At 45.2% G+C, this 22,914-nt stretch overlaps 1 protein-coding gene across 3 annotated transcripts in view; it reads left to right on the top strand.

Moving 5' to 3' along the window:
- Khdrbs3 (KH RNA binding domain containing, signal transduction associated 3) overlaps positions 1-15,742 on the top strand; it is a 145,211-nt gene extending 129,469 nt beyond the window's left edge. For 2 of the 3 annotated variants that reach the window (XM_069991454.1, XM_069991455.1), the window contains exons 8-9: positions 7,824-7,882; positions 9,599-10,214. In XM_069991454.1, the coding sequence (XP_069847555.1) occupies positions 7,824-7,882; positions 9,599-9,690 (151 nt within the window). In that variant the 3' untranslated portion in view covers positions 9,691-10,214. Of the gene's footprint in view, positions 1-7,823; positions 7,883-9,598; positions 10,215-11,135; positions 11,194-15,555 lie in introns of those variants that run through there. The other variant, XR_011365715.1, reaches the window with a different exon arrangement.
- Positions 15,743-22,914: the final 7,172 nt, after the last annotated feature.

Genomic DNA, 22,914 nt, shown 5'->3' on the forward strand with positions numbered 1-22,914 from the left:
AAGCCAGGTCCAAAGAAACATAGGTCCCATGGTTTCCCTTATTTGCAATAACTAGTATATGTCTGAGTCAAGCAGAAAAGGTCAGATAAGTTGATGTTAGGGAAATGAACCCTAACATATGTATTCAAATGTTTTTTTTTCTTTCATGCGATTGTTTCTAACACATTTATAAGATTATTTCTTTGTTGCTTTGTATGTCCCTCCCCCACAGTATAACCCCTGCTTTCACTGTATTTGATGTTGGTATAATTTGTGGAGGGGAAGGGGAAAAACAAATCGTTTAACTAGGGATACAGGTGGACCCATTGCAACAATGAGATGTACAAGTTGTTATGTTGAAAACAAACTTTACAACTTGGGTGGAGGGGGAGGTGGGGGTAGGGGGGAGGATGGGAAGGGGAAACAAAGGAGGAGGCTACAATGCTTGATAAGAAATGTACTCATTATCTTGCCCATGTAATTGTAACCCCTCTGTACAGTATTTTCACAATAAAAAAAAGAACTATTAAAAAACGAAAATGGTCTTCCATCTAAGGGCTGTTTTTTCTAAGGAACTGAGAAGAAAGGAAGGAAGCATGAGAGGACTAGAGCTAGCCGCCAGCCCTCTGCCTTCTCCTGAGTATGTCCTCAGTTCACAAAAAAGAAAGCCAGAATTATGCTAAGTACTTGGTCTTCTTTTGATCCCTTCTTATGAGCTGTCCCATGGAAGGAGGCAGAAGGCCTGGGAGTTTGGCTGGGTACCAGAGAGGCAGGCCCTCGCTGGACCTTGGAGGGAGGACTCTACTCCTGAGCGTTTTGATGGAGGGAAGGGCATTCACCCTCTGGAGTTTTCTTGCCTATTATTAATGCTCTAAGTTATATCCTTAAGCAAAGAGAGTTTTAGTGTTTTTTCTCCCCCTTTTGCTATATTTTCGGTTTTTCATTTATCCTTGGGAAATAGGACACGTCTTTGGTTAATAGACATTTGAGGTACACGGAATGAAATGCTGCAAAAGCAATTCAGTTGGAACTGACAGGTGGGAGAATGGGGCTCAGCTGCTCCCAGCTTCTCAGCTTGATGACAGTCTTGCAATAAATAATCAGAAAGTGGGTGAAATGATAGTGAATGTCAGTTTAAAGTTTTCAGTTGTCAAAACTGGGATTGTCTTAACATGGAATCGTTGCTGGTCCAAATTATGCTACCTTTTATCTACCTGTTCATTGGGAAACAGTCTTCACACCCTCATCCCTCCCCTTTTTATTCTGAGCTGTGTTAGAGCATCTACAGACAGTTTTCCAGTGTGTACAAATCCTTATTATTGCTCTTCGTTTCATGAAGGATGCTTAGTTTGGTCAGCAGCTGTTAGACTCTTCTTCTGTTTCATTAATCTCAATGTCTGTCATCCAGAATTCCAAGTTAAACAATTGAGAACTGTCTCCGTAGTGCAAGTTTTTGGGGTGTTTTCCCCTCCCAATTTTATGAAAATGTTAATCTCTTTGCAACAGTTCTCAAGAACAACAGTTTTATTTTTCTAGGAGGCATTATGATGTAACGTCTGAACTTTGGAAAGAATAAGGTTTGCTTAATTTAGTATATTTCTTAAAAACACTAGCCAGTTTATTTTCAACAAAATGAGAAGTTATTTTGATGACATTAAGACTAGATGCTGGGCTGACCCTTGCAAGAGTATGATGGAGCTGAGTCCAGATGGCTCCTGGCAGGCTGACTGGACACAGACCCTCAGCCGGCACAACTTCCCAGGATGCACCACCGATGGGGGCCTAGTGTAGGCACAGAGGACTCGCCTGAGACTTGACACCAGCCTTGCTGCATAAGATTTTGTCGGAATTTATGTTTGTTCTCACACAAAAGTCATTGTATTTTTAAAAGCATCCTATACTAGGTGCCTGTGATTCATGCCTGTAATCCTGACTACTCAGGAGGCTGAGATATAAGGATTGCTGTTCAAAGTTAACCCAGACAGGAAAATCCATGACTCTTACCTCCAACTAACCACCGCAAACCCGGAAGAGGCTCTGTGGCTCAAATGGGTAGAGGGCTAGCCTTGAGCACAAAAGCTCAAGGACAGTACCCGGGCCCTGAGTTCAAGCCCCAACAACAGCAACAAAAATTCCTTATATTAATAGCTGCAGTATTTTATTTAGTAAAACTCTATTGTTTGTTTTGTTTATGCTGGCTTTTCTTTTTAATAGAGTATTAATATATGTTAGTTTTAGCTGAGAACCAGTGGCTCATGCCTATGATCCTAGCTACTCAGAAGGCTGAGATCTGAGGATCACAGTAAGAAGCCAACCCAGACAGAGAAGTCCATGAGATTCTTACAGCAATAGCCAGAAGTGGAGGTGTGGATCAAATGGTAGAGTGCTAGCCTTGGGGAAAAAGACCCAGGGAAAGGGCTCAGGCCCTGCATTCAAGCCCCAGGACATGAACAGATAATAGTATACAAACAAAACCATATATTTGTTGTAAAATAATTTTACTGTGATATTTTCATACAAGCATAGTGTACCTGATCAAATTCACCTCCTCTGTAACCATCCTCATCCCTCACTAGAAATAATTGTTTTTATTTTTCCTTTAGTTATGTATGATTGAAAAATGCTTGTATTTATCATGTACCTCATGTTTTAGCAATTTTTAAGAGTACAATGCGTGGTTGAATTACAGTATCCATGTTGTACAATCTGTCTGTCTGTCTATCTATCTGTCTCTCTGTCTTATCTATCTATCTATCCATCTATCTATCTATCTATCTATCTATCTATCTATCTATCTATCTATCTATCTATGTTTGTCTGTCTGTCTATAAAGTACTTTGTCTGTATTCATCTTTCAATGTTTCCATTTACATTTACCTGCTCCTCCCCTTCCCTGGGATACTCATCCCTAACAGGACCCATTTTACATTTCTGTTATTGTTTTTTAGCATATATTAATTTTACAAAGGGATTTTACTCTGATATCTCACACAGATATATATTATATATATATATATAATTATATATATATATATATAATATATATATATATATATAATTTTAATCAGATTAAACGCCTCATTGCTCTTGCCCATCCCCACCCTCCCATTATTCAACACCTTTCATTGAGTTTCCTTATGTCATCTGTATGCATGCACTCAAGGTATTTGGATATTATTTGCCCTCTGTTTCTGTTTCCTCTTCCCTGTCCCCTCATCTTCCCAGTATATACAAATACATTATGTAATATATATGTGTATCTATATCTATATCTCTACATATATTCAACTCTAGATTACAAAAGTGAGTGAAAATATGACACATTTGTCTTTGAGCTTAGCTTATTGTACCCAACATGATGATGTCCAGTTCTATCCATTTTCCTGAAAACAACAATATAAGTTTTCTTTATGGCTGAATAATAACAACATGTTGTTGCATGTGCCATATTTTCTGTATCCATTTATTGGTTGATGGTCATGTTGCTGATTCAACTGTTAGGCTATTGTGCATAGATCGATCCCTCTTCTATATTGGTTTGTCCTCCTTCATGTGTGTGCTAGCAGTGGTATGGCAGAATCAAATTATTTTTGAAGAACCTCCCTTACGATTTTTATAGTGGTTGCACTAGTTTACATTCCTTCCAGTAGTGTATAAGGGTTCCCACCCCCCGCCCCGAATCCTGAGGAGCATTTGTTTTGTTTTCTTGGTGATTGTCATTTTGAAGGGGATGATGTGGTGAGCAAGCCGTGTCAGAAACTTAGAGGAACTCTACAGTATCTGAATTCGCTGAATAGGGACAGATTCAAAAGCTACAGTTTGACTGGCATTAGTGTGCCGAGCCCTGTTGAGGTCACTCGAAGGCCAGCCTTGGCAACATAGGTTTTTTATTGCAGTCTTCACTGTAGCAATCACTCTCAGGTGGCGCTTCCCGCCGCGCAGGAATTCAGAGGGGGAAGAGGCTGCAGACAGCTGTGCTGGAGCACAGCAGAGCTGGTACAGGTGCAGGGGAGGTCCGTGGAGGGGACCCCACTGCACCCCAGGCTCAGAGCGGCTCAGGGCACAGCGATGTCCAATGCCCGTCCAGGTGGCAGGTGGCTGCCAGTGGGGTGTGAGGGTGAGGCGCGGCCCAGGCAGGACAGAGGCAGCGCTCCTGGGCTTCAGCAGTTTTCCTGGGCGAGGCCTGTGACTGGTGACACGGCTGCAGGGTCAGATGCCTGCCGCCGCTCTGCTTTAGGGTGCTCCTTTTTAGAGTCTCAGGCAAGGAAGGGGGCTCCCTCTGGTGTGGTGCAATCAGTGTTTTTTGGGGGGGAGGGTGGGGTATGTGTGTGATTATGACTTAATACATTTTCTGGTGTGTTTGTTTATTGACATAAATAAGTCATCTGTTTGAGCCTCCTGGTGTGCTGACTGGTAGTAGCTGTTTACTTAAACAAGATGGAGTCATTCTGTTAGGACAGTTCCATTCAACGTGGAGTAGGCACAGCCTTTAAGCTGTGGTTCTACACCATGAAGCACAACCAAGAGTAGACAAAGCTCATTCTCTTCAGGGGAGGTGGAATTTTAGTGGTTTTGGTTTGTATCTTTTCTGTGGCTAAGAACGTTGAACATTTCTTCATAGTAGCCAGTTGAACTTCCTGTGCGTACTGTCTGTTCACTTTGTTCATTTATTAGTTGCATTATTTATTTTTGGCTGTGTAATTTTTGAGTTTTTTTAAATATTCTAAAATTGTCTATTGAATACTTTGGCTATTGAATACTTTGTAAAGATTTTCTCTTCCATTCTGTGGGGTGCTTCTTGATCCTAGTATTTGTTTCTTTTGCTGTACAGAAACCTTTTAATTTGATACATTTATGTATTTTTACTTTCACTTCCTTTACAGTTGGAATCCTATATAGAAAATAATTACCTGTGCCTTTATCTCTTAATTTTTTTGGTAGTTTCTCTACTAAGTTCAAAGTCTCAGATCTTACATTAAAATCTTCTATGGAGTTGATTTTTGTGAAGAATGAGAGATAGGAGCTTGTTTTTGGCTTTCTGCGTGTAAATAACCAGTTTTCTTAGCATCGTTTTCTTTTTTGCATGCAAACATTTCTCTGCTCTTTTATCAGCTAGTCCTCATTCTTTCTTCTGACTGAGAATGTTTATAAAAATTGTGACTGGGGGAAAGGTTATGACTACAGAAAGGGAGAGAAGGAATTAAGGCAACAGAGAACCAAAGCAATGACCAGTCTCTGTGACAAGACTACCCTGTTCCCACAGCCGTGACTTCTGCTCTGAGGGTGAGCAAACTAGAGCCAGGTGGAAGAGTGACCAGGCAGGTGGAGAGGAGCCCCAGACTGCAAAGTTCTGTGTGCGAGCTTGGGGCGTGGGTGCTCATGGAATGACAGCGGTACACCCCTCCCCTGGCCTTGTCATGAACCAGGGAACTTAGTTACAAGACCATTTTAAACTCTGTAATGAACAGGCCTCTGTGGACAGTGGCCCTCTGCCACCAGGTATGACAGTCATCTGTGGTAGGGACTTTGGGATCCTGGCAGCGTGGAAAGCAGTTGGGCGTGACATGGCAGGTTCAGGGTTTATGTTATAGAGTCAGTTCATGTCATACCCAGTTTGTTGCACTCTATTAAGCTAACTTGGGAGGTTGTGATAAGCCCAGGAATACAAAGTGTGCCCCACACAAAGGGCACATTTTTTCCTACGGAATGCTCCAGCACAAACATTCTGTAAATCCCTAATAACTGTATTTGATAGGTCTACTTTCAGGGGTACTCAGGTTTTTTTCATCCTGTTTTCCTGCCTCTATACTTTGTTTCCTCTTCTGCTGGGCAGGCTTTGCTAGCCAGCATTGCCTCTGCTCCTTCCTTTTCCTTGACCTTCCACCGCCTCTCTCCTTCTGGCCTCTAGGACATTGCTCAGCACCCCATCCAGACTCAGTGGAGTGGTGGAGGGACTTCCCCTTCATGTACCAAGCCCCTCCACACCTGCTTGGGGCAAGGGAAAAGAAAGTAGGCTGCAGCGGGAGCCAGCCAGACCCTGATTGGGAGAATTATCTATGGAAGTGGCTTGTAGGCTAACTGAGTAGGAAACAGCTTGGAGGAGATGAGGGGAAAGAATACATTTCTGGCAGAAAGAGGAGCTGAAAGAGGAGCTCTCGGAAGAATCTCAGTAATGCACTGTTTTCATGGTTGGTCTTTGGAAAGGAAGTAAGACTTGGAGAGCCAAGTAGGGATAAAACCTGGAGTCAGGGCCTTGGCTGTCCTTAGTGAGGTTCTAGGCTGGGTCCATGGCCAGTGCTTTTGAGCAGTGTCCTCTGTGTTGCCCTTCTTGGGCTTGGCAGTGCTTCCGGCAGGCAGAGGAGATGCTCTCACTGTCACTTCCCCACATCACAGCAGCCTGGATGCTGAACTGCCAGCCTGGGTGGTTTCTACTGGATTGAAGCTTCTTTGATGATTGGAAGTTGAAATGATGGAGGATATTCTTAGGAGATGATCACAATGGCTCAATAGCTATATGTGTATGACTATATAAAATGATACTTACTGAAATGAACTCCAAGAAATGAAAACATGGAAACAAGGGGTTTTTTGTTGTACTGTTTGCAGTTTTTTTTTTTCCTTTGGTTTATTCCCTGTTGTCAGTTTGTTATTTCGGTACCCTTTGTCTTGTATATAAGTTTATCTGATTTGGGGAAGGAAAGGGGAATCACAGAAACAGTGGGACAAAGGGTGAACCAATCTACCCTTGATACTCACTAGACACTGTGTTGGAAATGTACTTCACAACTTGGAGAGAAGAGAGGTCGGGAGTGGGGAAGTGGTAGAAAATGAAGAGGGGGGGTGGGTAACAGTTCAGAAAGAAATGTACTCATTACTTTTGTAACTATAACCCCTCTATAGATCACCTTTACCGTAAGATATAAATTTTTTAAAAAAAGAAATGATGGTGACAGTTCTCATTCTGCAAAATGAAGTAGCACAACAAGAAGGAAAGCCTGAGTGGGGAATGGAAGGTCAGGTCTTCCTCTGAAAGTCAGTGCGCATGGTTCTGGGATACAGCTTTGGCACCAACCTATGCCTCTAAAAGTATGCAGAGTTCAAATACGTTGAACCACATTTAAGCCTGTTTTTGCCTTATCTCCAGGATTTAATAATAACTGGCTACCTCTTTTTTTTTTCCTTTTTTTGCTCTCTCAAGGATATTATAAGTTAGAACATGGATTTGGCTGTGATTTGAGAAGACCCGTCACCAAAAACTTGGAATTCCCCCAAAAGACCGCTCTCACATGTTATCTCTGCACATAACAGGGTGCCTTCACACCAGTAGTGCAGTTCACTCACCATGATGGTAATAGTGCCAGTGACATAAAGTGTCTCTGCCCTATTATGAAGACTATAAAGTAAAATTCCTACAGTTCACCCAGTACCAAGTTCTTTGGTTGGTAGGTGCATAGTAGGCAGATTGGGCTTGGGGAAGAAATGCACTTCCATCTGTTGAGAAATTGTCACTGCTGCCTCAGCCCAGGCCTGGTTCTCCGCACCTGTACTAGGACTGCCGCAGGCCCCCTGAAGCCCATGCGTCTTCAGGCTCACTGGTGACTAACCAATTGTAGTTCAGATGTCAGACACACTTACTGTGTGCTGTGTGGCAAGTCTGGGAGTGAAGAGCATCTCAGGTCCTTCTGTCTTAGTGCTCCATCATTGCAGTGAGAACTGATTTTATTTTTAACACCTTTATTGGTTTTTAGTGTCTTTAGCTTAGGGATATTTGGTTGGGTATGATTTTAACGCACAGCCAAATCACTTGTGCTAATGTATGTTTTTTTTTTCTTTTGTTCACGCAGTGGAGCTGACTACTATGATTATGGACATGGACTCAGTGAGGAGACATACGATTCCTATGGTGAGTGAGGGGCAGAATGACCACACGATCCTACTGAGGGGAAATTCATAGGTTTCGCTGGAAACCCATTTAGACTGAAGAAGCAGTCTTGTTTTAGTTCCTTTATATGTATCTATCTCTTTTCAGGAGGTCCTTTAATATAACATTTAAAGAGAACTACAGACTTGTACACAAATACATGAATTTTGGTTCAAACTTGGATTGTCTTGTGGGGTTGATTACTGTATGCTGTTTTTCTTAATAGAATAATTTGCAAAACTACTGACACTTGATAGCCTGAAGTGGCTTTGTTCCTTGATACTAAAGCAGAATGAAGAAATTGAGAGTACCCATCTGAAGTGATTCTTTCCCACCTCTTCTTTATGTTTTAACTCATTCACAGTCTCTAGTACTTTGAAAAATGTACACTGAGAGTCATTCCATAAAATGTACAACAGCACTGAACAGGGAGTGGACAGTCTTGAGTAACTTACATGGAGACATCTAACCTCTCCTTAATTCAAATGAAGCAGACAGAGACGCTGGGAAATCCATGTCCAAATTCTCAATATGTAGAGGATGGCAGGTTTAATTAAAAGAACTGGCTGCAGCCACAAAATGATGGTAAGACGTGCCTTTGCCACAGGGCAAAGAGATCAGAGAGCATGAAGCTTCAATCAGCACAGAGTTCTGAGATTGCCTGGTGCCCACTGCAAGTGAATCAGGGTCCTGGTTAATGGATGCTATGACATTTCTCTGAACATAACTGAAAAACCATTTTCCGGTGTTCCTTTGAAGTGCATTTTGTTGTATCACCTGCCCAAAGCTGTGATAACCTACCTTGATTCTTTTTTTTTTTTTTTTTTTTTTGTTATTTGTAACAAACACTTAAGAGAAATGCATTGCCTTACTGAATGCTGTAAACTTAAATTGATGTAAGTTAGCTTGAGGGAGTGACGGTGATTACATGTTTGTATCAAAAGAAGAGGTCATTTTAAGCTTTTTTCTTTCACAGCTTTTTAAATTGGTCTCTATGGACATGTGGCTTTTAGATTGCTGTGTGTTGCAGCAGGGAGTTAACTCTTTGGTATCCAAAACCTGTAGGTAACTCTGTAAAAGTCCTGAGCCTAGAGATGTAAGTTCAGGAGATAAAGATGATGGATTTACCTTTGTTTACTAACTTTGTTTCTTACTCCTGAAATGTCAAGGAGGCACCATTTTAGCCCTAACCCTATAATTTTCGGAGTCTTTCTATGAAAGAGTCTGTGAAGACTGAGGCTCCTTCTCAATTCTGCTTTTCCCAGTGTGCTCTGTGGTCTTTCTTCCTTTTCTCAGCGCCCCACCCCCTCCATTGCTGGTGTTCATTTTCTTTCTCACTGTTAGGGGAAATGTAAGTGGTTCTCTCTTCTCTTTCCTACTCATAAATCCCTTCACATTTTGGAGGAGGCAGTTGGATTTGCTCCCTGAGCTTGGGAGCTTGAATTGAGTGAGTAGTAAAGGAAAGTCCTCTCCAAGTTGGTTGTCTGACACATACAAGGCTTGCTTTCCTTCCCATGCTGATAGTTTTGCCAACAAAATAATACCTTTTTGCATTCCCTGTTTCTTTTATCAGTTCATCAGAGATATGTAACTTCAGTATGACATCTACTGCTAGTTTAGGGTGAAGTTGGATTCTGATAAATGAAGCCGGTGGGATCCATGCAGTGATTTAATTGTGATTCGTCTTACCAATTTCAGGGCAAGAGGAGTGGACTAACTCAAGACACAAAGCACCTTCAGTGAGGACGGCAAAGGGCATCTACAGAGACCAGCCATATGGCAGATACTGATTGTACTGTCTGATGTTGTGAAATAGCCAATCTCCACCCGTCCTGTATACTGTTCAAAGTAATTTTTTTCTATGAACAATCCCTTTTTAAATAAATCAAAATGCTTAAAACCTGAATGGATGGAACTTAAAACTACTTTGTTTGAACCATCCACCTGGGCAGGAAAAAACAAGACATGTAAAATTTTGTTATTTCTAGTCTGTATATGAAAAAATAGGTCATCAAAAGGAAAAAAAATAACTTTGATTAACTAGTGTTAAACAAAAAGATAGGTTACTAAATATGTTAATCCATTCTTTTAACATAAGCCTCACCTTTCATTTTAAAGGTTTCCATAGAGTTTAGTTATTTTATCTTTAAGCCATATGCTAGTATTTTTTCTTCTCTTGCCAACATGCGTAAAAAGGGAAGCCAGTTTCAAGTGAAAATAATGTGGTATTCTTTTGTAACTCAAGTCTTGAAATGTTCTGTAGTGTTAAGCAAAGTCTCCTCTTGCTTGATACTAAATAAACTTTTGAAAGAAATTTTGTGTGTGTGAGCTAACCATTTCATGTTTCTCTTATTTAAAAAGGCCTTCATAAATAGTTGTAAACAGGGAAAGAATTCCTTTAACAATGCTTGTCATAAAAGGGTCACACTAAACATTGTACAACTTATATTAAAAATGGTATAAAATTAAATGTGCCACAATGTGCTCACCGTAGATTTAAATGTTGTTTAAAGAGTCCAAATGGGATCAAGCTGCGTGATTGGCCCGTTAAAATTACGCCAAACCAAATCTTGTTTAAAAGCTGGTTTTAAAATAACTACTGAATTTTCTGGAAAAGATGTGATCAGTTTTCATCTTGTTGAGCGTTTTTTCACTAGTGCAACTTTGGATTTTTTATGAGACTTTTGGTACCTTAATGAACACCTGGCCTCCATGCTGGAAGCAATAGCACAAAGCTTTTAAAGACATTCTGACTTGACTAATTGAGGTCGCACTCGCCAAGGCTGAGGATGTGTAACCCTTAAACGGTCTTCATTTTCAAAGGTAAATAAATCAAATAAGATTTTAATCTCACTTAATTTATCTTAATATAACTAATAAAAACAGGGAGATTACAACTTAGCAAGTTTCATTATCCATTTTAGAAAGGTTTTAAGATCACCTAAATTCTCATTTTAAAAAGTTTAATTTGTTTTAGTAATCTAAAAAGCCTTAGTTTAGCCAGTTTAATTGGGGCCAATTATTCCCTATTAAACAAATGTAAAACATCATAACTAGTTATTTGTAATACAGTATTTGGTTAGTAAATGAGGGCATTCTTAAAACTGACAAAGAAGAAATAAAGTTATTCTTTAATCATTTGGCTTAAGATTTAATTGTAGATTATATTAAATGTTTAATTTTTATTTTTGAGGGATTTCTTCTGTTTAAGTAAAAAGATCTCTTCTTTTGTTAGGATATGTCAGCCATGTTGGGATGTCAGAGGAACTGGTTCTGACTTGGAGCAAGCAAAGGTAAGCGTTCTTTGGTTCCAGTGCTCTGACTTGTTTTGGGAGGTGAAGATAATACCCAGGGAGACTCCGCACTGCCTCTCCTTACCTGCACTTGGATCTTGGACCTCTAATTTGCCGGCCATCTCAGTAGTTAAAGAGTTCAGATCATTTGCTTCCAGAAAAATACAACCTCTCATCAATACTATGAAAATGTTTTTCAGATTAATAAGTTGAAAAATGTTGTTTGCCAGACTTAATGTATAATGTGAACAAATTTTTACTCTCACATATTTACCCATCTAAAATGACACAGATAAGCAGGAAGGGTTGTATTTTGTTTTGAGGGGATGGTCTCTCTGTAGCTCAGGCTGGCCTAGAATTTACCACCCTCCTGCCTCAGCCCCTCCCATGAGTGCTGGATTGCAGGCTTATAGGATGTGCTTTGCAGTAAGTAACTATTCTGATCTTGTCTAAATAGGGCTTATTTTTGTGCTTCTGGGTTTTGCAAAACAAATGACTACTTTTACATGATAAATATTCTAACAGGTGTTGCAGAGAATTTGGGCATCGTTTGTATGTGAGGGAGTACATTATGGAATTCAGGGCTTTGTGCTTTTCAGGGCAGGCTGTCTACACTGAAGTCAAGCCTCTAACTCCTTTATCTATTGGTTTTTAAGACATGGTCTAGATTGATTCCTCAGCCAACCTGTGCTGGGATCCTCCGCTTACTTCCCCGTATTTCTGGGGATGACAGGCTCCTTCCACTGAACACAGCTGTTGATTGAGATGGATTCCCCCGCTGGCTTCATACCTCCCAACTAGCTAGGACTACAGGCTGAACAACTGCTCCTGATTGGTGAATAAGTGTTTTTAATCTAAAGATCTACCAAGATGTCTAAAAGAAAGATTATCATTAATCAGGTCTAGTTTTTCAGGTATTTCTTCATTGTTCTGAAAAACACAACCCAGGCCCTGCTGATCCCATCTTACTTTTCCAGTGTTTACATTGGAGCCCTTCCACTTGACTCTGTGCCTTTGGGCAAGTCTCCCTTTCTGCAGCAGTGCCATGAAAATGATGCTTCTCTTGTGTAGTTTTTAAATAAGACTTGGTTTCTTTTGTATGCCAATAGTGTGGCTTGAACTCAGGCCATGTAGCACTCTACCACTTAAGCCACAGCTCTACTTTCAGCTTTTTAATGGTTAACTGGAGATAAAATCCTCAGATCTCAGCCTCCTGAGTAACTAGGGTTATAGGCATGAGCGACTGGCTTTCTGTTTACTTTGTAAGACTTTAAAAGATAGGATATCATAAGTTTTATAACCTGAAAGTGAGATATAAAATTTGATTGTCAGAACAGAATTCACCTGTAATATAAATGAGAAATATATGATTTTCTTTTAATAGACCAAAATGTGTGTTCTTTGGAGTGTGTGTGTATGTGTGTGTGTTTCTAATGGCTTCTTTGCACAGAAAACAAATGCAATATATACCATCTCTCTTTAACATATAATGGTGTTGGAGGTTCCTTTTTTTAAAAATGTATTTGTATTATCTCTAGGTGTACAAAGGACTTGCCGTGTAACAAAGCAGTTTAGGAACACAATGCATCTTGATCAGTGTCACCATTTCAACATTCTCACCCATTCCTCTCATACCTATCTCTTCCCTCACGCACCCTTCTTAATTATGTAAGATATACATTGAATACTTGACTGCATTCTTCCCCCCATTTTTTTGGCTATTTTTTTTCTTTCGTACTTGTGCTGCTGTTGCATAGAAATGGACATATCAGATAATCAATGTAGGCCTCCTTCCGTGGCTTGCACAGTGAAAAGCTCATCCTGCATGCCGTGGGCTACAACCCAAATGCTGACAGAGCTGCATCCCTGACGAAGCTCTGAGAGAACCATCTCCCTGCGTTCACAGCTCTGGAGATTGTCGGTAGTCCTAGGAGCAGGCCCATCTCATTGTTGCTTAGTCCAGCCAAGACCTGGGCCTCTTCACTGCCATCTGCTCAGGCTTCTTCAGTCAGCAGTTTTGGATAGGCAGAAGGTCAGCCCCAGATGGTCTTCTGATCTAATTCATGGAAATTTTGTACACTTAAAAAAAAAAAAAAAAAAACAAGAACCCATAGCTTCCTGAGATTTGGGGAAAGGATTATGACCCATATATCAAAAACAATCTGGAATAGGTACTCTATACTTGACTGCTATGTTAGCCCAATTCGCTTCCTTGTAGCAAAGTACCCCACATGAACAATTTAAGAGATTTTAGCTCAAGATCTCAGAAGTCTCCGTCCCTCGTGGCAGGGAGGCCATGGTAGAGTTGATGTCCTCACGGTGGCCAGGAAGCAGGGCCATCCCTGGACAGGCTCAGGACAGGGTGTGAAGTCCCCACGACCGACTGTGTCCTTCACCTTCCCCATTTCCTCCCAGCAGGGCGTTCAGGGAGCACGAGCAAGCAGGTGCAGGTGTGACCCATTAGGGCTGGTGTCCTTGTGCAGGCGGCTTTCCACCAACCATGTTTATATAAGACTTTAGGAACTTCAAAGAAGGAACTGTGTCCTGTTGGGCTTGAGCCTCCACCTCCTAGCATAGTGCTGACCCAGACCTAGCAGGGACTGACAAGGTGTTCAGTGAGGAGCACAAGAGTAGACAAATGGCCCTGTTGTTCTTCAAACACAAGCACTAGGGTTGATTTGGTTTCTCATTGGAAATGAGAACTTTACATGCAGGTATGACCTTTATTTAATAAGGAACACATGTGTATGGTACAAAATCGGAAATCTTCCTAAGTGTGTACAATAAAAAGTTGATCTTAATTCCCTACCACTACTAACCTTAGCATGTGTGTCTTAAGATCTGGGTGACAGCCTTTGGCCAAGCCCTGCTGATGCAACCACTGAAGCAGATGGCTGCTTTCCTGAGGCTGAGGAATCTCTGATCTTTGAGGAAACAGGCCATTTCCTTCACCCTGTCTTTTTTGCCACCTTTTTTCCTCCTATCCAGATCTCACTAGTTCTTCCATACCCTCCTTCTCCTCTTCAACAGAAGAGCTTTCCCTACCCAAGATTATTGGCTGATAATATTTAATGACTAATTTTGATCTGCTAGTTACATTGGTACATTGTGTGGGTAGTTCATCCCCTGTTAAGCTCCCTGATGGTTATGGATAAGTCTGTTATATTTTGTAAAACTTAAAGCACTTAGTCAGAAGCCATTCCGGAGATAACCTTTGGGTTATCTCAATAGACTCATTGGCTGGTCCTGTGGCTCATGCCTGTAATACTAGCTGCTCAAGAAGCTCTGATCTGAGAAATAAGGATTGAAGCCAGCCTAGGCAGACCCGTGTGCAAAACTCTTATCTCCAGTTAAGCTGCAGAAAGCTGAGGGTACAAGTGTGGTTCAAGTGGTAGAACTCTAGCCTCTAGCCCCAAAAGTCAATCAAGATGCCCTTAGATCAAGTCTCAATACCAGCACAAAAATAAACAGGTATTTATTGATTGAAGGTCAATAGAGATACTTGTATTTAATATGCTTAACCTGTTAAGATATATGCATGTTGTAGGTGACAAGCATGCTGTGTCTCTGCAACTCTGCAGGACTAAAAAGTTGGATAAAGGCAGAGATGTCACAATACTTCAAGCAGATAGGAGGAGAGCAAGGTTGGAGCCAATAGGCTGGACCAGGTGTGGGGATGGTGGACTGAGTATCATGTGTCTGGAGGCCTAGAGCAGTTGCTAGAACACAGGGTGCCCGGAAATAGACAAAGAAGTGCCTCTGGAGAGAGAGGAAGAGGCGGGTCCCAGGGAGTCACGCCCCCTGCACAGTTACTTCTGCACATTGCACAGTGTTGTGTGCACCTTGATGCTTCACCATTTCTGGGATTTCCCATCTGGTTAGCACCTGGGTTTTGAAGTAACAGTTTTGCTCTTTGTAACACATTAAGTTCTCCTGTGTTCATTAATAAGCTTTACTGTTAAAAAATATCTGAAAGTTTAGTTTTCATGTGACAAAATGCAAGGACAGTTCTTGACCCATTGAAGTTGCATATTTGAATGTGGAGGTGTCATGTAATACAGGCATTGTCATTATGAAGCCAAACTATAAACATCAGAAGAGACAGCCCTTAATAATACTGACCACAGTATTTGATGTCCTTGACTTTAACTTAAATTTTTGGTCTTAATTATAATGTTTACTATCTTTTAGTAGTTATCCAAAGGGGCTTCAACTCACATCTTATCAGTTTATAAGCCCTTCCACCATCCCCCACCATACCTCTTTTCCATAAAAAGCCTATTTTTACTAAACTACATGCCTAATTCTTCTGCCTAAATCTTGTCTTGCTGTATACAAACATTTCATTTTCCTCTCTTTCAGGAACTGTCCTTCTGTGTACGGACCGCTTAAGAATAGTCAACTCACCACTGTGCCTTGTTAGTAAATGAGTCTACTTGTGAACTTGAAGATCATCATAATTTCTTACGTTGATTTTTGTACAGATTTTGTTTGGTGAAATGTTTTTATGATTTTTTTTTTAATTTGGAGGGCCTTTTTTCCTTTTTTTTTTAAAAGAAGACAAAAAACAATCATATTTTGTTGCCTCCTAAATAACAAAAAAAAGTATGACATATTGGTTAATAAAGGCTGCCTGTTGAAATCTCTGCTTTACTATAACCTAGAAGAATAAAGGTCATTACGGCAGAACAGCTCCACACTTTGCATAATTGAGGGCCATGTTCAGCTACAGCTCACTGCTAGAGCGGATGGCCGCATGATGTTTCCATCTCATTTAAGGAACAATAAATGTGAAAGTGTTAGGCCAAAAGTATTTTGTCTCATGAGAGGCTGATCACATCACAAGATTTCTTGGAGGAGCAGACAGCCACTGATAGAAAAGCACCATGTTCTTTCTCACCTCTGAAACTTTGCGGGGGGACGCAAAGGGCCCTACCCCTGTGGTCGGTGCTGCTCTGCTCTCTCTTCCTGCTTGCCTGGTGCATTGGGATTTTATTCAGCACACCCCAGAAGATGTGTTTTCTATTTGCTGGAAGCTTAATGTGTTTCCTGGTCTCGGAACTTCAAGGAGAGTCTCACACACGGTTACATTTCCATTTTCTTACCTTAAAATGCCATGTTTCCTCAAGGTATTTACTCTTTGCAGCTCACTATGTTTCAGACATTATGTTGCCACAGAGTAACTGTATAGTTGGCTCATCTCTTCCTGAAGACATAATTCTTTACTCCTGAGGTTTGGGTCTTTAGATGCCTCACAAGAACATATCACGAAAGCCCTCAGGTCAGAGAGCCTGCGCGGCCTGGAGCAAGAGAACCAGCGCCGGCAAGCCCCGGAAGGTTCTGTGTGCCCTTTGGTTGGGAATTAATTTTAAACAGGTAGAAGCTTCAGACCATAAGACAAACTGTGGCACACAGGAAAGAATTTGAACACTGCGGCCTTTTCCCCTGCCTAGTCACCAGTACCGGTTGTAAGTAAAATCCCGTGGTGTAAAACTCCAGCTCATCTGTCTGTCAGCTTCTCCTTGACCTCATTCTTAATATCTAACTTGTGGCCACTTACTTTACTGCCTGCAGCACTTAATCCACTGAATGCGCACTGAGAACTTCTCACTACTGGAGAGAAAGCCCAGCACAATCTAGCGGGAATCCATCCTGAGGAGAACTGTCTCTGTGCTGGGAGACCATGAGGCCCAGATGAGAAGGCCAGGTGGTGTGAGCCAGGCTAACACTAGAGCACACTGGAGGGGCCATGCTTCATTGGGACAGTGGAGGAATGGATGACATTGTAGCAGGGACCTGTCCAAGTCGGTGGAGGCATGCTTGGGTGTGCGAGGGGCAGCAAGATGCCTGTGCGGAAGTCATGGAGAGAGCCCAAGAAGAGTGCCCCGAAGTCAACCCCCAGCTGGAGGCCAGGGCATGTGGGAGTCCTTTGGGGCTTCAGTGGGCACTATTGGGGGTTGGGAAGAATTGAGAAGAGTACGGTGGTCCAGTGTATATTGTTTTCAGTAGAGTCGCATTGGCAAAGTGACCTTGAGAATAGGTGACAATGAGGCTGGGGAAGGGGGGACAGCAGCCAGTGCAGGGGCGGCAGCAGTGTGTGCAGAGGGCTGGCCAGAGTTCAAGTCACTGGGAAAAGGAAGCAGCTAGACTGAGATGAGGAACGTAAAGGGTGGTGCAGTCACGGCAAGAAGAGCATTGCCTCTCCCTGAGATGGGAAGATGGCAGGGGGGAGGCGTGGAGTCGGGGCCGCTCATCTGGAGGGGCTGGATCGCAGCTGGAGATGGAGGCTTGAAAGCCATTAGACTGGAGATGTCCTTTGAAGCTGTGCTGTGTGCGGAGAGGAGAGAGCAGACGCGTGGAGCATTACCACACGTAGAATTGTGTCAGTGAGATGAAAAGGCTGAGCAGAGCTGCCGTGGGGTGACGAGAGGGGCTCCTGGGCTGCAGATGGACGCAGTGGTCAGGGACGTGGGGCGGGGGTGGGAGGGGGTGGGGCGGGCGAGAGGGAGGAGTGAGGCCCGTCGGCCCTTCCTGGGACCTCGTTCTCAGGAGCCGTTGCAGAGGCTGTAAACTTGAGATGAACGTGTTCCGAGCCATCGCAGTCTGCGCACAGTGCTGGCCTCCACTAAATACACGGGGCACAGCCAGGATGGGCGTGGATAGAAACCAGGACTGGACACTGGGGACAACAGCTCTCCCTGTGCCGGTCAGCCTGCCCGCTCACAGTGCAGGAGGCACTGCCCGGGGTGAGGGCCTGGGCTAGGGGTGTCTACATCACCAGGAGCGGAGGAAGATGATGCCCCACCCCGTCCAGCGCCCCACCCCCAGCCCTGCTCTTCCCCGGGGCTTCCTCCATACCTCTCACCTGTATTTCAGACAGCTGGGAAGTGACCTAGGAAATAACAGTAAATGTACAATCGCTGGGGTGAGCACCTGGCCCCACAGGACTGGACACAAAGCCGAGGGAAACATTCCGAAGCTCCCTGTCTAGCCTAGTGTACTTACCCTTCTAGATCTTGCTTCAGGAACTCCTACCCCATACACAGGCCAGACATCTCGTCTGTCCTGCCATCGGGCCTCACAGCCTTTGTGTGCATCCTTGAGGATGCTACAACAAAACTATCAGGTGCTTTGTGCACAGCAGAAGTGCACTGCCCACTGTCCAAAGTGCCAGAGGCTTCCGGCCCCTCCTGGCGCAAGGGGACGAGGCAGCTCGCCCGAGCCTTGAATGAGGCTCTGTTCACGTCTGCCCCTCGCTGCGGTCACATGGGCTGTCAGGTTCCACCGTAGGGATTTGGGACCCAGCAGGCTGCGGGACAATTCCTGATCTGAGGGGTTTGCATTCCCACCACTCCAGGGCCTGACCTCTAGCCGGTGCCTGGCCTCTAGCCGGTGCCTGGAGGGTCTGCACAGAAAATATGCCCGCCTGCCTGTGGCACTGGGGGCAAGTGTGCGAGAGGAACCTTTCGGCACAGAATGGATCAAAAGAGGCCTCTGGATTGGAAATGTGCCTTGACTTTTCCCTGGCCCATCCCAGAGAAGAAACTGTCAAGTTTCTTCTGATGTCTTCTCCCTTGTCAGCCGACTTCCACGTGGCAGGCTGAAAATATCCATGCTCGTTGTTGGTGGTTGGTGTTAAAGGATCTGAGCGACTGCTTATGGCTTCCAGAGTACCCACAGAAGGCTCTTCTCCCAGTGTTGGTCCCTGCATGACCCTAACGCTGTACGTACGGTTTGCAGAATGTGAGCGGATGGCTTTTTCCAGAGTGTAACGTTAGACCCTAAAGCTGTATGCGGGTTTGTGACTGTTAATGTTGCTGCCACACCGAAGGGTGATCTGAGAGTTCTGTCCTCGGTGCGTCTGAGCTTCCCTGCCGTGGGACTCGGCAGCTCGTGCTCCTGAGTTCTCATGTGGCAGCGGGTATCGCATGCCTTTTCCAGGGCTGTTTAAATCTGCCCTGCGTCCCAGTGTCCATCCACCACCACACCTAGAAGTGTGCAAACAGCTCCCCGTCCAGCTTGCAGACACCTCCAGCCATGGCTCCCCTCCTTCCACAGAGAGTGCTCCCCTCCTTCCACAGAGAGTGCTCCCCTCCTTCCACAGAGTGCTCCCCTCCTTCCACAGAGTGCTCCCCTCCTTCCACAGAGTGCTCTCCTCCTTCCACAGTGCTCCCCTCCTTCCACAGTGCTCCCCTCCTTCCACAGAGTACTCCCCTCCTTCCACAGAGTGCTCCCCTCCTTCCACAGAGAGTGCTCCCCTCCTTCCACAGTGCTCCCCTCCTTCCACAGAGAGTGCTCCCCTCCTTCCACAGTGCTCCCCTCCTTCCACAGTGCTCCCCTCCTTCCACAGAGTGCTCCCCTCCTTCCACAGAGTGCTCCCCTCCTTCCACAGAGTGCTCCCCTCCTTCCACAGTGCTCCCCTCCTTCCACAGTGCTCCCCTCCTTCCACAGTGCTCCCCTCCTTCCACAGTGCTCCCCTCCTTCCACAGAGTGCTCCCCTCCTTCCACAGAGAGTGCTCCTCTCCTTCCACAGAGAGTGCTCCCCTCCTTCCACAGTGCTCCCCTCCTTCCACAGTGCTCCCCTCCTTCCACAGAGTGCTCCTGTCCTTCCACAGAGTGCTCCCCTCCTTCCACAGTGCTCCTCTCCTTCCAGAGTGCTCCCCTCCTTCCACAGAGTGCTCCTCTCCTTCCACAGAGAGTGCTCCCCTCCTTCCACAGTGCTCCCCTCCTTCCACAGAGTGCTCCCCTCCTTCCACAGAGTGCTCCTCTCCTTCCACAGAGAGTGCTCCCCTCCTTCCACAGAGTGCTCCCCTCCTTCCAGAGTGCTCCCCTCCTTCCACGGAGTGCTCCTCTCCTTCCACAGAGAGTGCTCCCCTCCTTCCACAGAGTGCTCCCCTCCTTCCACAGAGTGCTCCCCTCCTTCCACTCCAGAAGTGACAGCATCACTCCTGCCGCATGGAGTCCCACGCTCTCCCCGGTACCACGTGGGGGCCACGGCAGGAGTGTGGTGTGGGTGGCTGGGCCCCGGGACCGTCTCACAAGCTGGTTCCCAGCTGGCAGGTTCCTTGGCACTTCGGTGCTTTAGTGCCTCAGCTGCCGATGGAGACCGTAGTAGGGCCTCGCTTAGGAAGTTGTGAGAGCATGCTGACACGCTGGCCAGCTGTGCTCACCCTCACAGTCCTAGCTACTCAGAGGCTCAGAGCCAAACATCCAGGTTCATAGCCACCCTGGGCAGGAAAGTTTAGGAGACTTACCTCCAATTAACCAGGGTGGTGGGGGGGTGGCAAAAACAAAGAACTAAAGGACAGTACCCAGCCCTGAATTCAAGCCCCAATACCAGCCAAAAAAAGAACATAGTCACAATCACTTGTAGTCCTTGAGACGGCGCCTGGCACACAGTAGGCCCTCTGAGGCCTGGCACACAGTAGGCCCTGAGGCCTGGCACACAATAGGCCCTGAGGCCTGGCACACAATAGGCCCTCTGAGGCCTGGCACACAATAGGCCCTGAGGCCTGGCACACAATAGGCCCTCTGAGGCCTGGCACACAGTAGGCCCTGAGGCCTGGCACAGTAGGCCCTCTGAGGCCTGGCACACAGTAGGCTCTCTGTCAGCATTAGCGATGGCTGTCATGCTGTACTTCCTCCTCCCACACCCAAGGTTCCAGCACAGCTCACAGAAACCAGAGCCCAGCCTCCCCTGCTCCCAGGCCCCTGCCCCTTAAGCACCAATGCTCAGCCGCCTGTCCATCTTTAGCCGGAGGCTGCGCTGTTCTGTGTGTTAACTACGGCAGAAGCATTTCTCTTGAGGCTTCTCAGAGTCTCCTAGCTGGGCTTAGACCCTCCGTAATCAGCTCTTTACTCGGTTTACCCTTCCTGAGATGTCAACCACCTCCCTCCTTTGGGTGCTCTCCAGCTGAAGTCCAAGCTTCCTGTCCCGGCCCTCCAGGCCCTCTGGGCCAGCCTTCCTCTGCACCCCTCAGGATTGAACCAGCCACGCCCAACCCAGCCTGCCCTTGTGTGCGCCCCTGTAACTGCACCCTCACCCCTGCAGTCCACCGCACCTTCATGACTGCTGACCTGGAGATGTTCTCCCTGCTGCCCAGGGCTTCTGTGCCCTGGGATGCCCGCCCGCCCTGTCCAGCCTCCCCCTGCCCAGCCAGGCAGGGCTGGCACCTGCGCTCAGCAGGCACCTCTGATGACTCAGGGTGGAGAAGGTAACTGTGTGAGCCGAGTGTAGAGAGCAGAAGGGATGCAAAGAGGAGCAGGCTGAGGTGGTGAGAAGGAGCAGGACCACAGGCGATCGGTCCCAGGGCAGGTGTTGTGCTGGGCGCCTCACACACACAGGGCCCATGGCCTCTGATTCAATTCCCACCATAACCCGGAACCATGTGCCGGCCTGACTCCCAAGAGAGCTGACCCAGGGTCTCATGATTAAAAAGGGAAGAATCACTTCACACCTATTTGAATCCATTGTACCTCATGGCTCTGGGGGTCTCAGGACCGCCCGTGGGGTGGCCGTCGAGGGGACACGGCAGGTGGGAAAAGCAGTCCATCAGGGCTGGGCCCTCTCCCCCAGGGACTCCAGCTGTGGGGTCCTGGTCCTCCCTGCCTCCCCCTCTCCCCTTCCTCAACATCATGTCAAAACTCTCTGCTTGACAGCGTGCTCAGAGGGGAGAGTCCTGGGAGGCTGTCAGCTAATGAGGGATGGCATATGGCTGCCAACTTCACCAAGCCACTGGCCTCCTGTGCCCAGAAAGTCAGCAGTGGACTTAAGCTAATTCTTTAGGACAGCCTAGAGAGAGCAAGCCCAGAGGTGTCCACGGTGACCACTTCTGCATATGCCTCCTTTTGGCCTTCCTCCTTCCCTCTCACTTCCTCATCCTCTCACAGGGAGTAAACTGTTTGCCTGCAAGTTCTTGTCCTAGCTTTTCAAAAAAACCCAAACTGTAGTAGACAGAACAATTTCCCCTAAGATGTTCCCACCCCACCCCATCCACAGAAGTTGCGAATATATCGCTTTTACCACACACGGGAATTTGCAGGTTACAGGAAGGATTTTGAGATGCAGAGATTGGGATTATGTTTACAGATCCACTGTAATAATGTGGGTCTTCATAAGAGGAAGATGAGAAAGCCAAAGAGAGGGCAGGTGTGCTGTGCTGATGTGTATTGACATCGGAAGAAGCCTTGAGCCAAGGAATACTGGCAGCTTCTGGCAGCTGAGAAATACTCTCCCCTCCAGCCTCCCAGAGCCCGGACGCGGCCTAGCGTGTAGCTCATTAGATCCACAAGGCACATCTAACATACAGAATTTTATGATAGCAATTTGTGGTGTGTTAACTAAGTATGTGGTAATTCGTTATAACCACAATAAAAAACTGATTCATAGAATTCAGGCAGGTAGTGGGAAGAGCTTGGGTTTTGGAGTTAGTCTGCCCTGTTTTGAATTTCCTGACTCTGTCAACTAGCTAGGCTTTTTTTTTTTTTCAGGCAAGTTATACAACCTCTGTAATTGTTGATTTTCTGACCTGGAATTGCTGAGAGTCGAGGTTTATTTAAGAGAAGGCTCTGCAGGAGTTGAGTGGTAGGAAGAAGCTAGGGCAATTTATTTTTCATTTCCCTTAACCACTAACAACATTTTACATTCTGTGGGGAGAGAGCTCATGATCTCTTTGTGTCTCTGGAAAAATGCATTGTTTCTATTAGTTATGTAATTGGGTC

This window comes from Dipodomys merriami, unplaced genomic scaffold (assembly GCF_024711535.1).
Source record: "Dipodomys merriami isolate MVZ:Mamm:240054 unplaced genomic scaffold, mDipMer1.0.p SCAF_4, whole genome shotgun sequence".
In the NCBI taxonomy this organism is placed as follows: domain Eukaryota; kingdom Metazoa; phylum Chordata; class Mammalia; order Rodentia; family Heteromyidae; genus Dipodomys; species Dipodomys merriami.